Raw genomic sequence first — 16,077 nt, 5'->3', positions numbered from 1 at the left:
TTCATGTTTATTTACAGTAAATAAAATGTTTACAAAAAAAAAAATGCCTATGTTTTCATTTTCTGAAATAGATAAATAAAACTTTCAATATATTTCAGTAGATATCGTATTTGTATGATTTAGATATACTGTTACAATTAAACAAACATTTCTATTTATTCTAGAAAAGAACTGTTGGTGTTTTGAGTTTAAACAGGAAAACTGTAAGTACACCTTGTCAAATGAGAATTTTCTCAGTTTTTTATTGTTAAAAGAAAAGAATAACTATAGGAACTGTGAGCAATCTCACAAATGATCCTCCACGCTAAGGAAATATGACTCAAATTATTCTCGATTGGAAAACAGTGCACCATTTTTCTTAGAGTGACGTTTAACTCGCATAAATGACTTAAGCTTAAAACCAAGCAGGCCAAATTACAGGAATTTGTTTTTTGAAGTTTTAACTTGTAAGCATATTTCAAAAGATGTGGCCTTGACATAATTTATGCATTTTTAAAGTGACTTTGAACCTATACAAATACCTCTGGTCAAAATCATGACACATTCTCAGGTAATAATCAATCTCTATGTTAAATAGGAAGTTCCAAAGTCGCACATCCTAACCAATACATATGACGAAAACTATGCATGTTTTTTCATAGTGACCTTGAACATGCACGAATGATCTTGGGTCAAATCAAGACACATTCTCAGTTCATAAGCAATCTTTGTGTAAAGTGTTCCTACATAAAAAAGTAATAGACTGGACACGAATTATGCACTTTCCCCTTCAGTGACCATAAACTTGCACCAATAACGACAACATTTACATGTATGACACAGGTCATAAACAATCTGTGTAAAGTAATGGATTCCAATCTTGCTTCATAAAAAACACGATTGCACAGACAGACAGACTGACCGACAAGGTGATTTCTACATGCCTCAAAAACGATAGTGACTTCGATCAATTTAACACCGTTTCGTTAAAACCGTTGAACTATGATATAATTCCTCGAATGCAACAAAGAGTAGTGAAAATGTACGGAAGCCCGTTTTTGCCAAGTGAGATAAATACTTTATCTTGCGGTCGCCAGTTACATGTATATATGTGGCGGCCATACACTTAATTTCTGGCAGCTGCAAGACAAATTAATGTCTTGCTTAAAGAGACAGTACGGTGCATCTTATGTAAGACCGACTTGAACAAAATTTCTGATCGGGATCGGTATTTTTGTACTACTCATAAATGTATAAACTTTCAGAAAATTACAAATTTCTCCGTAAAATAAATCTAATTATTTCATTGAAATTTGTACTTAGGTATAACCTATCAGTATATACATCGCCATATGTAACGGGTTTCAGCCTTCTATACTATTACGCATGCGTATTTACTGTAAAAAAAAATGCAGGGCTTGCGAAGAGTCTTCTGGCCATGTTTGTTGGTAGAAATATTTTATACTTCTCCCAGGTAATCATTGTCCAAAGTTTAAAAAAAACAACAACACAATTATGATTTTGTAAGCATGTATTTTGCGTGCTTATCATAGAAGTTGACTACAACCTAAATTCGTTTTTGTAAGTGAGGCCCCTTGAGAAGTTATTTGACATATTTATGTCTGTTTAATTTATTATGAACAAAATTGGTAAACCAATAATAGATTATCCAGAAACTTAACTGATGATGTTTTCCGTTTAGAGAGTCCTTCTTACCTCGTATACCATACGAGCCATACGTGCCAGCCTGTGATATAAAATTATACACGAGATAATACCATTAAATATGTAAAATTATATGAAAAAGCACATAGAAATTTAATTTTTGCATTTACATTGCTACGGAAAGTTTTAAGAAAATTAAAAAAAAATTGTCCGAATATCCTCTGTTTCAATATTAATCTACCTTCATCGTAGCATCTCTTCCTCAAATAAACAAAACATGGATATCAAAGTCGATATTTGTTAATAACAATGTTATTTAAAGTCATTTGAAAAATATGTGAAATGTAAATATAATAAGGTCTTTCCACCTTTGAGGTAAAATACCTCTTGTTTTCTTTATGTTTTTTATTCTTATTTTTCTTCTTATTCTTTTTTTTCTATTTACCTCGGAGTCACTTTTTTTTTAGCTCACCTGAGCTGAAAGCTCAAGTGAGCTTTTCTGATCACCCGTTGTCCGTCGTCCGTCCGTCCGTCCGTCCGTCTGTCCGTCCGTCTGTCTGTCCGTCTGTAAACTTTTTACATTTTGATCTTCTCTAAATCACTTGGCCAAATTTAACCAAATTGGCACAAATCATCCTTATAAGAAGGTGAATATAAATTGCAAAAATAAAAGGCCATATTGTATTCAAAGCGGAGAAAACCTCGAAACTGTAAAAAAAGGGGGGTGCATTTTAGAAAATCGTCTTCTCAAGAACTACTGAATTAATCCTAACGTAATTTAGCATAAATCATCCTTAGGGAAAGGAAAATATAAATTGCAAAAATTATAGGCGAATTCTGTTCCAAATTTGAGATAATTGCGAAAATACTAATAAAGAATGGCTCGTTATTCCATATATCGTAGACTGGCAATTCATTGCGATAGACTGGTCTTATGACATGCATCGCCAGTCTACCGCATCTCGAAAACGAGGTTCTTTGTTTGAAGCTGACAGTTTGTTGTGCAACAGTTCACGTGCGAATATAATCTATGAAACATGGAAATAACATTGGTGCCGATTATTGTGAAGTAAATTGGGGTTAAATATTTTAACGCGTTGTCATTTTCACTTGTGAGGGTGGTTTTAGCTTGTTTTGATTTTTTCGTTTCATTTTGCTTTTTAACTTGGGAAACAATCGCCTTGTATTTGGAACGTAGACTTCGGTAAATAGGCAGCTGATTGTTTATTAATTTCTAATTGTGTCAACAAAGATCAAACACGGGAGCGACTTTGGTTGAAATAATCGATTTTTGATCGGTAACTTCGCCGGAATTTCTTCCGAAAGAGAATTTAAAGTAGCCATGTATTCCGAGTTCATAATCGTGTAAATTAAATCCAAAGACAATAAAAAGATGTTTATGAATTTGAAAAGACGTTTTCACAGTCTCAGTTAAACGCTGTTGTGATTAATCACCCGCGACTGTCTTATCTTTAGAGGTTATAAATACGGGTGATGCAAACACATAAACCGTGCATTGAAAATTACAATCGATAATCATTACATTTCTTGTTGATCGATACTACAGTTAGAAGGTAACTTGTAATTATTTAATAACTCTGCCAAATTAATGCAAAACCGTTTGTTTACAGTTATCTTCAAAACTAAAAACTGTTGTAATTGGGTCATAGGGTAGGACTAATTACTTCAAAATACACAGTGCATTTTTTGTCACCTGGCTAACTCAATTACAAAACATTTCATCTATATAATGTATGAATGCATTAAAAAAATGAAATTAAACAAATTGGATAAGTTTTTAAAAGTTGCCTATCATTCTACGACTGACGCTGAAATGTTTGTTGATCATTGGAATTGTCTTGCTAAACATTATATACTTGTGTACAGAAAAATCAAAAGGACGATGTGCTATAACTACTTTCTGGGGTCCTTTCTTATTTGATAAATTATTTGAAATCTGCAACAATTTTGGTATTTTTCAAACGAGTAAATAAAAAATTCTTTTAAACAGTTCTGACACATTATAATTATGAGGATATCCGTGCATTATCATTATTTTAAAGAAAATATTGCAGCAGAAAATTTTCTTGGTTTGTAGCCGTTTGTTGTTTTTTGATGGAATATGAAATAATTAATGGGCCTTAGAACAGAACTGATACCTGTATGCCCGACAATGCATTAAATTATATAGCTTTTTAACACATCATGTGACAACATTTTCCAGTCAAATGTTTTCATTGATCAAGTGAGTAAGGATATAAAGGAGTATACCTATATACCTATACTTCCAAAAGAAAAAACTGACTTACCCAATTTTTTTTCTTCCAAAATCCGTGGGGGGGGGGGGGGGGGGGGGGGGTGCTAGTATGCTTCTGAATCCAACTTCTCAATCTTTCAAGGTAAATGTTAGAACAATAATCTTTCCAGCGAAAAAAAGTGGGGGCTGAACCCATTATCATGCTATGTTTCTAATAGTTAGGTATAACTTTGCAAAAAAAGTGGGGGGTGGGGGGGGGGCTAAGCCCCCCCCCCCCCCCCGTAGCCCCCCGGTTCCGACGCCTATGGTCCGTCAATCTTTGTTAACTTTCACATATGAGATATCAGCTGTGAAAATGAAATGTAGTTCATCTGCATGGTATAAATATAGAGCTTGGCATCTTAAATAAACACACTAAAAATATTCACTTAGATGTGGAAAATGAAAATTACACTAATTTAAGTTCGATATTTTTTTTCTTTAACCAATATACCGGCCAAACAAGAAATATTGCAGGTAAATGGTAACTACCTTTTCCAGTATTTTCATCATATAAAATAAATATGCATTGCATGGTCTCTAAGACAACATATTAATGAAATAAAATGTTGGCATCCTTTAATTGTGTAGATTCAAAATGTTCAAATTATGATTACACACAATAAGGTAGGCCCTCAATGGGTGCTGATTTTTTAACTGATATAAGTCTTAGGAAATGTATGATTTTTTTTTATCTTAAATGAGCTAATACTGTTCACATATGTGCACAAAACTGTAGGAAATAATATACCGGTGTTATATATAATTAATATATCACAATATACTTTCACCCCTACCCCTTTATAAAATATGGAGTTTTAGGTCAGAAAATTATCATGGTACTTAACTTTGCTAAATATGAAATTTTACTGTTCTTAATTATTTAAGGACACACGAGACGTTCCTCAATTTCATATAATTTTCCTTGATAAATTATTCCTTATTTATAAACATTTAAACCTGTTAATTCCCAAAAATTCAAGGTTTATTACCAGGCTATTTTTTGAGCTATAATATGTAGAATTTTTCCTTAAAATAGCATGCAAAATGCATTTGAATGCTTATAAATAAAGTCATAGCATATATTTTCAATTGAACACTTTATATCTAAATAAAAAAAGTATCATATAATAAAATATAATTATGAAATTACTTGGTGGAAATCTTCACATTGTGGAGATAGGAAAAAATAGAAAATAATGGAAGATAGGTCGCTCCGACCGTAAAGTGTGTTAAGTCAATGTAGTTCGCCATTGTTGCTCAGGTGAGCGATGTGGCCCATGGGCCTCTTGTTCTTATTAGGGTTATCAAGACAATTCAAACATTATGTAATTGCTCATTTAAAGTTATGGTACCAATTGACCCTGCGTCAAAAAGCTTCCAGAACTTACAGAGTTACTGCCCTTTGAGAAGGAAATGCTTGTTATCTCTACTCCTCTGAAGCCATAAGAAATAGAGACCTGGAACTTTTACCAATGACTTAAGTACAATTAGAGGGTTTTCCAATTTATCATACCGAAAGGATCTGAGGCCCCCTTCCAGTAGTTATTGCCCCTGAAAGTATTTTAATTTCCATAAAATCACTTCCAACTTTTTATTACTTATCATAGAGACTTCGGATTACTTGGGATGGACGCGTCTACATTGGCCGAATAAATGACATAAAGGTCAAAGGTCAAGGTCATCTTGAAATCTGTTAATTAACAAGTTTTTAGATCTCTTTTGTTTAGGGTGCTAAAGAAAAACTTTTTCATGGATGTAGTAGGACACCGTAAGATATTTTAAAAAATAACCCCTTGGCTCACACTTTAGAATAACTACAGAGTTATTGCCCCTTTTATACTAAATACTTGTTATCGCTACTCCATTGAAACCATAGGAGATAGAGACTTAGAACTTTTACCAATGTCTTCAGTACAGTTAGAGGGTTTTTCAATCTATTCATACCAAAAGGATCTGAGGCCCGCTTCTTGCAGTTATTGCCCCTGAAAGTTTTGAACTTTGATAAAATCACTTCAAACGTTTTTACTATCTATCACAGAGACTTCGGACTACCTGGAATAGAGGCGTCTACCCTGACCGAACAAAATAACATAAAGGTCAAAGGTCAAGGTCATTTGGAAAGCTGTTAATTAATGGATTTTCATGTTTTGAAATACAGAATTATAGAAAGGGTTTCAAAAGCTTGCTGGATTGCGCAATAAGGTATTCAATTGTGTCAGCCAGGTATCACATCAAGTCCTGTGGTTACTCAAGTGAAACTTGTTTTTACAGTGAACCCATACATTTTGTACAAAGACAACTAGCCTCTAGAACACTCTCTTCTATTGTTAGGTTTATTGTTTATATGATTGTGTTAAGAATATTCACTAGGCTCAGTTTTGTTCACAGTAAGTGGTAAAATAAAATCAGAAAAGTAATTTAATAAATGTGTACGATATATTTACAACATGGAATTCTTAAAGAAATGGCTTGAAAATAAAAAAAATCTCTTTAAAAATCATTAATCATTTTATGGCTTAGTGGTTTTCCCATTTTATAGTACAACATGTATAATAGGTATAATATTTTTTTGTATACCTTAAAGAGCAATCTAGCAATTAAGTAAAAATATTAAGGTTGAAAGACCTCTAATTGTTCGAGAACAATTAGCCTATACTAGTTGTATATAATGTCTGTAGAAGTTAACATCTTCTGTAACAAACACATGTAGATGATAACCAGCTGCCTAAGTTAAAATATTGTGATGTACTCATTTAATAGTTTTTGTCGTCACCTTATTGCTATGCTGCAAATACATGTACAAACATTGGAAATAATGGCAATAGGGATATTTGATACATTGGGGTGTATTCATGTATCAAATTGTTTGTCAGGTTTTTGCCGTGCATCAACTACAATCCTTAATAACAATAGCTATGGACCAAAAAGAGGCGACCCTAACATATGTTTGCAGATAAGTCTTTGTAAAGGTAAATAAATGTTTACTACATTTTTGTAAAATGTTTATTTGCTTCAAAGAGTACATTAGTATAGTTCAGCTTGTATTTGTTGATCATATAAAAAGTGGAATCATTAAAATTCGCCGTGGCTCAATTTTCCTTGTCTTCCTCGTTGGTAACCCTCCCCCACGAATTTACATCCCTGATGAAAACAAATTTTGAAAGAGTTTGCTATCTTATTGAAACTGAAAACCTACGCATCCATGAAATTACATCCATGCGAATAAACAAAAAAATCACAATCCACGAAAATTTGCCCCCATGAATTTAAATGATTCCAAAGTATACATATTTGTGAAACAACTTTAATTAATTAATAAGTACTGTTTAAGTTAATTACCTCAATATTAATGTAAGCTTATAATAATAAGATATGCATTACGATCAATAAATGCAAAAATGCGGAAAGGTATTTAAATGCCTTATTAAATTTACTTAACAGATATGTTTGACCAGAAAAACGGGGGCCAAAAAGGGAATAAAATTGAGCAAAAAAAGATGGATCAGAAAGAAAATGACAAAGGTTCGTTCGAAATAATACAAATTTCATCTGGTGCATTTCGCAATACTTAGTCTAAAATTCTTAAAACAGGAACATGTACTCTTGCAACGCTAGTACTGTCATGTCCTTTCACATGTCTGATACATGTATTTGCAAGTACATCAAATAACCAATGATATTTGTAGCATTCATTTTTGCTATGATCTCATTATTCTGAGATGGGTTCAATTTTTAACCGGACTTCGCGAAAAAAGGCCTTGCACTAGACAGGCTAATTGCCGATGTTTCTTTTTAAAGCAGACTTTAAAAAGTTAAACACAAAACCGAACAGCATCGAGAGAGAACCTTTCGCTAAACAAAGAATCACACAGATAACAATACACTTTCTTTAAAATCTTCGAAATAGTTGCCCAAAACTGAGTCTAGCAAGGAGAGATAAATTATATTTTTTATATTATCATTCAAGTTAAAACGACAGGACTGCACAATTTGTGCGCGTGTACAATTTGCATAAAATAAATATAAATGAACTTCTGTATATGCAGTCGGTTTAAGCTGCAAATCAAGATCATACCCGTATTTCAATATGCTTTACATTTTTTGAATTCTTAAATCAACTACTCTATGTAACGATGGGAATATTCACACTTTTGGGAATTCAACTGATCTCTATACAATACCTCGCACCTGAAATGGTGTGAGCTTATGCACTTATTGGATTAATGAATCCGAAACAAAAAATCAATTCTTTGAAAAAATGAAAAGAATGTTCTATTATTCATTGAAGCATAAGTGTATTCAAATAATGTTACATGTAATTATATTTATATTCACTTTTTCCATTTGCTTAGAATTAACATTCATCCATAGATCCTAATTACCTCGAGATGGGAAAACTGTTCTGGATGTTCTAACTTAAACACATGTCACATGGTTTTATCTTCATTAAACATTATTCAAAAAAAGATGTTTAGTTACTAAAGTAGTTTAATGCAGTCGTACCCCTAAAAAATGAAAGTAAATAAAGATAATATATTGAGAATATGAGCTTCATTTTTAGGATATTGGTGGATATATTTGAATTAAAGTGGCTGGTGACTTGTTGTTCTTGAAATGATATAGAAAAGTAATTATCAAGATAATGCATGTACATTTAAATACTCAATTTTTCATTTTGATTTACAGCTATAAAAAAAACGCACAAAAAAACACAAAAATTCACATGGTTTAAATTTTGTAATAAATAAAATAAATAAATAATAAATAAATACTAGACAACATTGAGATTGTGAATGTCTCAAAGTTAAGGGCCCCGCTTTAATAATGGACAATATGATGATTTCAGAGAATTCGGATTTGACCTTGATCTATAACTTATAGAATTTCCAGCTCTCAGGTCATAAACAACCCTTGTGTGAAGTGGGAGCTTCCAATGTTCTTTTTAAAAAAGTAATAGATCCCTTATTATGCAATTTTCCTTTCATTGACCTTGAACTTGCCCAAATGTCATTACAATCATGACACATCATCTGGTCATAAACAATCTTTTACAACTCATACAGACAAACGACAACTTTATATAGATATACTAATATGTTATCCATGTCATCCTGTTTCGTTTTTAGCTCACCTGACCAGAAGGTTCAAGTGAGCTTTACTAATCACTTGTTGTCCGTCTGTAAACTTTTCACATTTTTGTCGTCTGCTCTAAAACCACTGAACCAAATTTAACCAAATTAAGTACAAATCATCTTAATGGGAAGCTAATTCTAAAGTGTAAAAAAAAATGTTCTTTTTAGGGTAGGACTAATTACTTCAAAATACACAGTGCATTTTTTGTCACCTGGCTAACTCAATTACAAAACATTTTATCTATATAATGTATGAATGCATTAAAAAAATGAAATTAAACAAATTGGATAAGTTTTTAAAAGTTGCCTATCATTCTACGACTGACGCTGAAATGTTTGTTGATCATTGGAATTGTCTTGCTAAACATTATATACTTGTGTACAGAAAAATCAAAAGGACAATGTGCTATAACTACTTTCTGGGGTCCTTTCTTATTTGATAAATTATTTGAAATCTGCAACAATTTTGGTATTTTTCAAACGAGTAAATAAAAAATTCTTTTAAACAGTTCTGACACATTATAATTATGAGGATATCCGTGCATTATCATTATTTTAAAAAAAATATTGCAGCAGAAAATTTTCTTGGTTTGTAGCCGTTTGTTGTTTTTTGATGGAATGTGAAATAATTAATGGGCCTTAGAACAGAACTGATACCTGTATGCCTGACAATGCATTAAATTATATAGCTTTTTAACACATCATGTGACAACATTTTCCAGTCAAATGTTTTCATTGATCAAGTGAGTAAGGATATAAAGGAGTATACCTATATACCTATACTTCCAAAAGAAAAAACTGACTTACCCAATTTTTTTTCTTCCAAAATCATATCCGTGGGGGGGGGGGGGGGGGGGGTGCTAGTATGCTTCTGAATCCAACTTCTCAATCTTTCAAGGTAAATGTTAGAACAATAATCTTTCCAGCGAAAAAAAGTGGGGGCTGAACCCATTATCATGCTATGTTTCTAATAGTTAGGTATAACTTTGCAAAAAAAGTGGGGGGTGGGGGGGGGCTAAGCCCCCCCCCCCCTAGCCCCCCCCCCGGTTCCGACGCCTATGGTCTGTCAATCTTTGTTAACTTTCCATATGAGATATCAGCTGTGAAAATGAAATGTATCTCATCTGCATGGTATATTCATAGAGCTTGGCATCTTAAATAAACACACTAAAAATATTCACTTAGATGTGGAAAATGAAAATTACACTAATTTAAGTTCGATATTTTTTTTCTTTAACCAATATACCGGCCAAACAAGAAATATTGCAGGTAAATGGTAACTACCTTTTCCAGTATTTTCATCATATAAAATAAATATGCATTGCATGGTCTCTAAGACAACATATTAATGAAATAAAATGTTGGCATCCTTAAATTGTGTAGATTAAAAATGTTCAAATTATGATTACACACAATAAGGTAGGCCCTCAATGGGTGCTGATTTTTTAACTGATATAAGTCTTAGGAAATGTATGATTTTTTTTAATCTTAAATGAGCTAATACTGTTCACATATGTGCACAAAACTGTAGGAAATAATATACCGGTGTTATATATAATTAATATATCACAATATACTTTCACCCCTACCCCTTTATAAAATATGGAGTTTTAGGTCAGAAAATTATCATGGTACTTAACTTTGCTAAATATGAAATTTTACTGTTCTTAATTATTTAAGGACACACGAGACGTTCCTCAATTTCATATAATTTTCCTTGATAAATTATTCCTTATTTATAAACATTTAAACCTGTTAATTCCCAAAAATTCAAGGTTTATTACCAGGCTATTTTTTGAGCTATAATATGTAGAATTTTTCCTTAAAATAGCATGCAAAATGCATTTGAATGCTTATAAATAAAGTCATAGCATATATTTTCAATTGAACACTTTATATCTAAATAAAAAAAGTATCATATAATAAAATATAATTATGAAATTACTTGGTGGAAATCTTCACATTGTGGAGATAGGAAAAAATAGAAAATAATGGAAGATAGGTCGCTCCGACCGTAAAGTGTGTTAAGTCAATGTAGTTCGCCATTGTTGCTCAGGTGAGCGATGTGGCCCATGGGCCTCTTGTTCTTATTAGGGTTATCAAGACAATTCAAACTTTATGTAATTGCTCATTTAAAGTTATGGTACCAATTGACCCTGCGTCAAAAAACTTCCAGAACTTACAGAGTTACTGCCCTTTGAGAAGGAAATGCTTGTTATCTCTACTCCTCTGAAGCCATAAGAAATAGAGACCTGGAACTTTTACCAATGACTTAAGTACAATTAGAGGGTTTTCCAATTTATCATACCGAAAGGATCTGAGGCCCCCTTCCAGTAGTTATTGCCCCTGAAAGTATTTTAATTTCCATAAAATCACTTCCAACTTTTTATTACTTATCGTAGAGACTTCGGATTACTTGGGATGGACGCGTCTACATTGGCCGAATAAATGACATAAAGGTCAAAGGTCAAGGTCATCTTGAAATCTGTTAATTAACAAGTTTTTAGATCTCTTTTGTTTAGGGTGCTAAAGAAAAACTTTTTCATGGATGTAGTAGGACACCGTAAGATATTTTAAAAAATAACCCCTTGGCTCACACTTTAGAATAACTACAGAGTTATTGCCCCTTTTATACTAAATACTTGTTATCGCTACTCCATTGAAACCATAGGAGATAGAGACTTAGAACTTTTACCAATGTCTTCAGTACAGTTAGAGGGTTTTTCAATCTATTCATACCAAAAGGATCTGAGGCCCGCTTCTTGCAGTTATTGCCCCTGAAAGTTTTGAACTTTGATAAAATCACTTCAAACGTTTTTACTATCTATCACAGAGACTTCGGACTACCTGGAATAGAGGCGTCTACCCTGACCGAACAAAATAACATAAAGGTCAAAGGTCAAGGTCATTTGGAAAGCTGTTAATTAATGGATTTTCATGTTTTGAAATACAGAATTATAGAAAGGGTTTCAAAAGCTTGCTGGATTGCGCAATAAGGTATTCAATTGTGTCAGCCAGGTATCACATCAAGTCCTGTGGTTACTCAAGTGAAACTTGTTTTTACAGTGAACCCATACATTTTGTACAAAGACAACTAGCCTCTAGAACACTCTCTTCTATTGTTAGGTTTATTGTTTATATGATTGTGTTAAGAATATTCACTAGGCTCAGTTTTGTTCACAGTAAGTGGTAAAATAAAATCAGAAAAGTAATTTAATAAATGTGTACGATATATATACAACATGGAATTCTTAAAGAAATGGCTTGAAAATAAAAAAAATCTCTTTAAAAATCATTAATCATTTTATGGCTTAGTGGTTTTCCCATTTTATAGTACAACATGTATAATAGGTATAATATGTTTTTGTATACCTTAAAGAGCAATATAGCAATTAAGTAAAAATATTAAGGTTGAAAGACCTCTAATTGTTCGAGAACAATTAGCCTACTAGTTGTATATAATGTCTGTAGAAGTTAACATCTTCTGTAACAAACACATGTAGATGATAACCAGCTGCCTAAGTTAAAATATTGTGATGTACTCATTTAATAGTTTTTGTCGTCACCTTATTGCTATGCTGCAAATACATGTTTAAACATTGGAAATAATGGCAATAGGGATATTTGATACATTGGGGTGTATTCATGTATCAAATTGTTTGTCAGGTTTTTGCCGTGCATCAACTACAATCCTTAATAACAATAGCTATGGACCAAAAAGAGGCGACCCTAACATATGTTTGCAGATAAGTCTTTGTAAAGGTAAATAAATGTTTACTACATTTTTGTAAAATGTTTATTTGCTTCAAAGAGTACATTAGTATAGTTCAGCTTGTACTTGTTGATCATATAAAAAGTGGAATCATTAAAATTCGCCGTGGCTCAATTTTCCTTGTATTCCTCGTTGGTAACCTTCCCCCACGAATTTACATCCCTGATGGAAACAAATTTTGAAAGAGTTTGCTATCTTTTTTTTTTTTTTTTTTTTTTTTTTTTTTTTATTGGGTTTTTCATTTCACAACACATGTACATATGTAACATAATACTGATTGTAACATTTTTATAAACATATTACATAGTCTTTATACTATTTCTACTTAATAGTACAATTTTGTATATTTCATATGAAGTGAAGCTGATTTTGAGAGAGAGAGAGAGAGAGAGAGAGAGAGAGAGAGAGAGAGAGAGAGAGAGAGAGAGATAGAGATTATGCAGGTGGATTACAATACAAGTATAGACTATGCTATACTGGAAACAAATGAAATGATATGAGGGTTCACATCAATCAAAAAAAACAAACTTATCTCTATAACTACAATTTTTCACAGATATTCTGCCAGTGGCTTTCGTATTCCTTATAATTACATCTTTTCAACAGCAAATATTTTTCAGTTAAGATTCTTTCTGTTATGACCTTTTTCAAGGCATGTATATTTGGTGTCGGATTACTTTTATATTTACATGAAAAAATATATTGCTTCACAATAAGAGCTATCAGGTTAAAAAATTTATAACTTTCTTTATTTTTGTATTTTCCAAAAAGAACTGATTGAATATCAGATGTAATCGAGATTTCAAACTGTGTAAAAATCCACTCTTCAACATCACACCACAATTCTTTTACTATATTACATTCATAAAATAAATGACCAATACTTTCTTCATCTTTTTTACAAAAGGTGCAAACAGCAGATTCTGCTTTTTTTATATTAAAAAGATATTTATTTGTAGGGACAATCCTATGAAGTATTTGATATTGCAGCCAATGTAGTTTTGATTCCTGTGTACACTTAAAAGGGAGTTCAAAAATTCTACTCCAAGAAGTTTGTGAATAGTTATAACCCTTTTCTCTCCATTTTGATATCGATGTACATATATCTTTTTTTTTGTCTAATAGTATGTTGTACATGGGTTTACAACCTTTACAAGTATTAATAAACAATAGAATATGATTAGGGACAATTGGTCCATATTGTAATGTGTTCTGTAGGTTTGGTAAGTGTATATCTTGTGTATGTAGTCTGGTTGTAACTGCAGTTCTTAAACTTGCATACTCTATGAAATTTGTCTTTGGATTAATGTGTTTCAATTCATCAAAGTTTCTAAATGTTCCATCTATATTAAGCAGATCACTAACAAAAATAAATCCTTTATTAACATAACTTTTGATAAATATTGATTTATTGTCTATGGTGATTTGGGGATTGTGCCATATATTATCATTTATAATTTGTGGTCTACTAAGTGGCGTTTGTTCAATTATTTTTAACCAGCTGAGGAGCACTTCTTTCCAAAAAGAATTTTCTAATTTTTTACATAGAAGGTACGAATAATTAGGACCATTTCTCCATATTTCAGAGATACTAATTTTCAAAATTGATTCTAAAAGCTTTACCCATTTTGTATCAGTTTTAATTAGCCTTCTCATCCAAGTAGCTTTGAGTGCTGTGATAAAATTTCCATAATCAACCATTTTGAGACCCCCATGATTATAATCTTGTATAATTGTACTTTTCTTTACTTTATGAACTTTACAGCCCCATAGGAAATGAAAAATATCATGTTCAAAAGTTTTTAGGTATTCAGTTTTTGGGTTGGGTAATGCTAGTATCAAATGATTTAGCTTTGGTATTATTAGTGTCTTGATTATCGTAATTCGACCAATTGGTGTTAATTTTCTTAACTTCCACTGATTTATCAATCTTCTAATTTCAGACAATTTTGGTAAATAATTTAATTCTTCCATTTCATCTAATTTAACTGAAAATTTGATACCTAGAAGCTCAAAATTTAAATTGTTCCAACTAAGTTTCCATCGTGAATGATGAAATACATCCTTTGAAAATTTTTTGCTACCAATCCAAACCATTTTTGTTTTTGTAAAATTTATTTTTAAGCCTGATACTTGTGCGAAAAAGTCTAAAACCCTAAGAATGCCATCATATGATTGTGGTGTACCATCCATTATAATTGATGTGTCGTCTGCATATTGAGATATTTTGTATTCTTCTCCATCAATAATTATACCTTTGATGTCTTTTTCATTTCTTATTAATATTCCTAAAATCTCAGCGCAGAGAAGAAAGAGATATGGAGATATTGGGTCACCTTGTCTACAGCCCCTTTCTGGATAAAAGTATTCTGAAATTATACCATTTTGAATCACACATGCCTTAATTCCGTTATAGAATGTTTTTATCCAATTTTTGAAGGAGGGTCCAAAATTAAAAAAGTCTAGTGTTTTTGAGATAAAACTCCATGAGATGGTGTCAAAAGCCTTTTCGAAATCAATTAACATTAAAAGGCCGGGTATGTTGTAATGCTCTGTATAATACATAAGGTCATATATAAGTCTTATATTTTCCCCAATAAATCTTCCCTTCAAAAATCCAGTCTGATCATTATTTATCAATTTATCTAGAATAGTTTTCATGCGTTCAGCTAAGCTTCCTGAAGCTAGCTTGTAAATAACATTTAGTAAAGTAATGGGACGCCAATTTTTCAGAAATTGTTTAGGTTTTCCAGATTTGGGAATGCATGTAATAACACCTAGTTTATTTATTTCTGAAAAGTTTCCTATTTGAAAAGAGTGGTTAATTGCTCTTGTGATAAATATTCCTAAGTCTCTCCAGAAGAATTTAAAGAACTCACTTGTAAAACCATCAGGGCCAGGACTTTTTTCATTTTTCATTTTCTTAAGGAAATTCAGAATTTCTGTATCAGTTAAAGGACCTTCAAGGGTATTTGATTCTTCTCTATTAAGTTTAGGACACTTAATTTTATTTAACTTTTCATGGAAACTTTCTTCATTTATAATTTCTCTTTTCTTATACAAGTGTTCATAAAAAGATTTAGTTTCTTTTAATATTTTCATTTGATCGAAAATAACCGACCCATCATCTTTTTCAATATTTGGTATTTGTTTACTTATGTAGTTCCTAGTCTCTAGGTTAATGAAATATTTGGACGGCTTTTCTCCCTCGTCAATCCATTTAGACTTTG

General features: G+C 31.9%; 1 protein-coding gene across 1 annotated transcript in view; it reads left to right on the top strand.

The window, feature by feature from the left end:
* Positions 1–16,077, top strand: part of LOC128159763 (uncharacterized) — a 55,303-nt gene that overhangs the window by 21,100 nt on the left and 18,126 nt on the right. The window contains exons 3-6 of the mRNA XM_052822947.1: positions 165–203; positions 6,817–6,912; positions 7,385–7,465; positions 12,742–12,837. Coding sequence (XP_052678907.1) covers positions 165–203; positions 6,817–6,912; positions 7,385–7,465; positions 12,742–12,837 — 312 coding nt within the window. The remainder of the gene's footprint in view (positions 1–164; positions 204–6,816; positions 6,913–7,384; positions 7,466–12,741; positions 12,838–16,077) is intronic.

Source organism: Crassostrea angulata, chromosome 8 (genome assembly GCF_025612915.1).
Source record: "Crassostrea angulata isolate pt1a10 chromosome 8, ASM2561291v2, whole genome shotgun sequence".
NCBI classification, from domain to species: Eukaryota; Metazoa; Mollusca; class Bivalvia; order Ostreida; family Ostreidae; genus Magallana; species Magallana angulata.
Note: the sequence above shows the minus strand (reverse complement) of the source record. Positions and strands in the feature narration are given on the sequence as shown.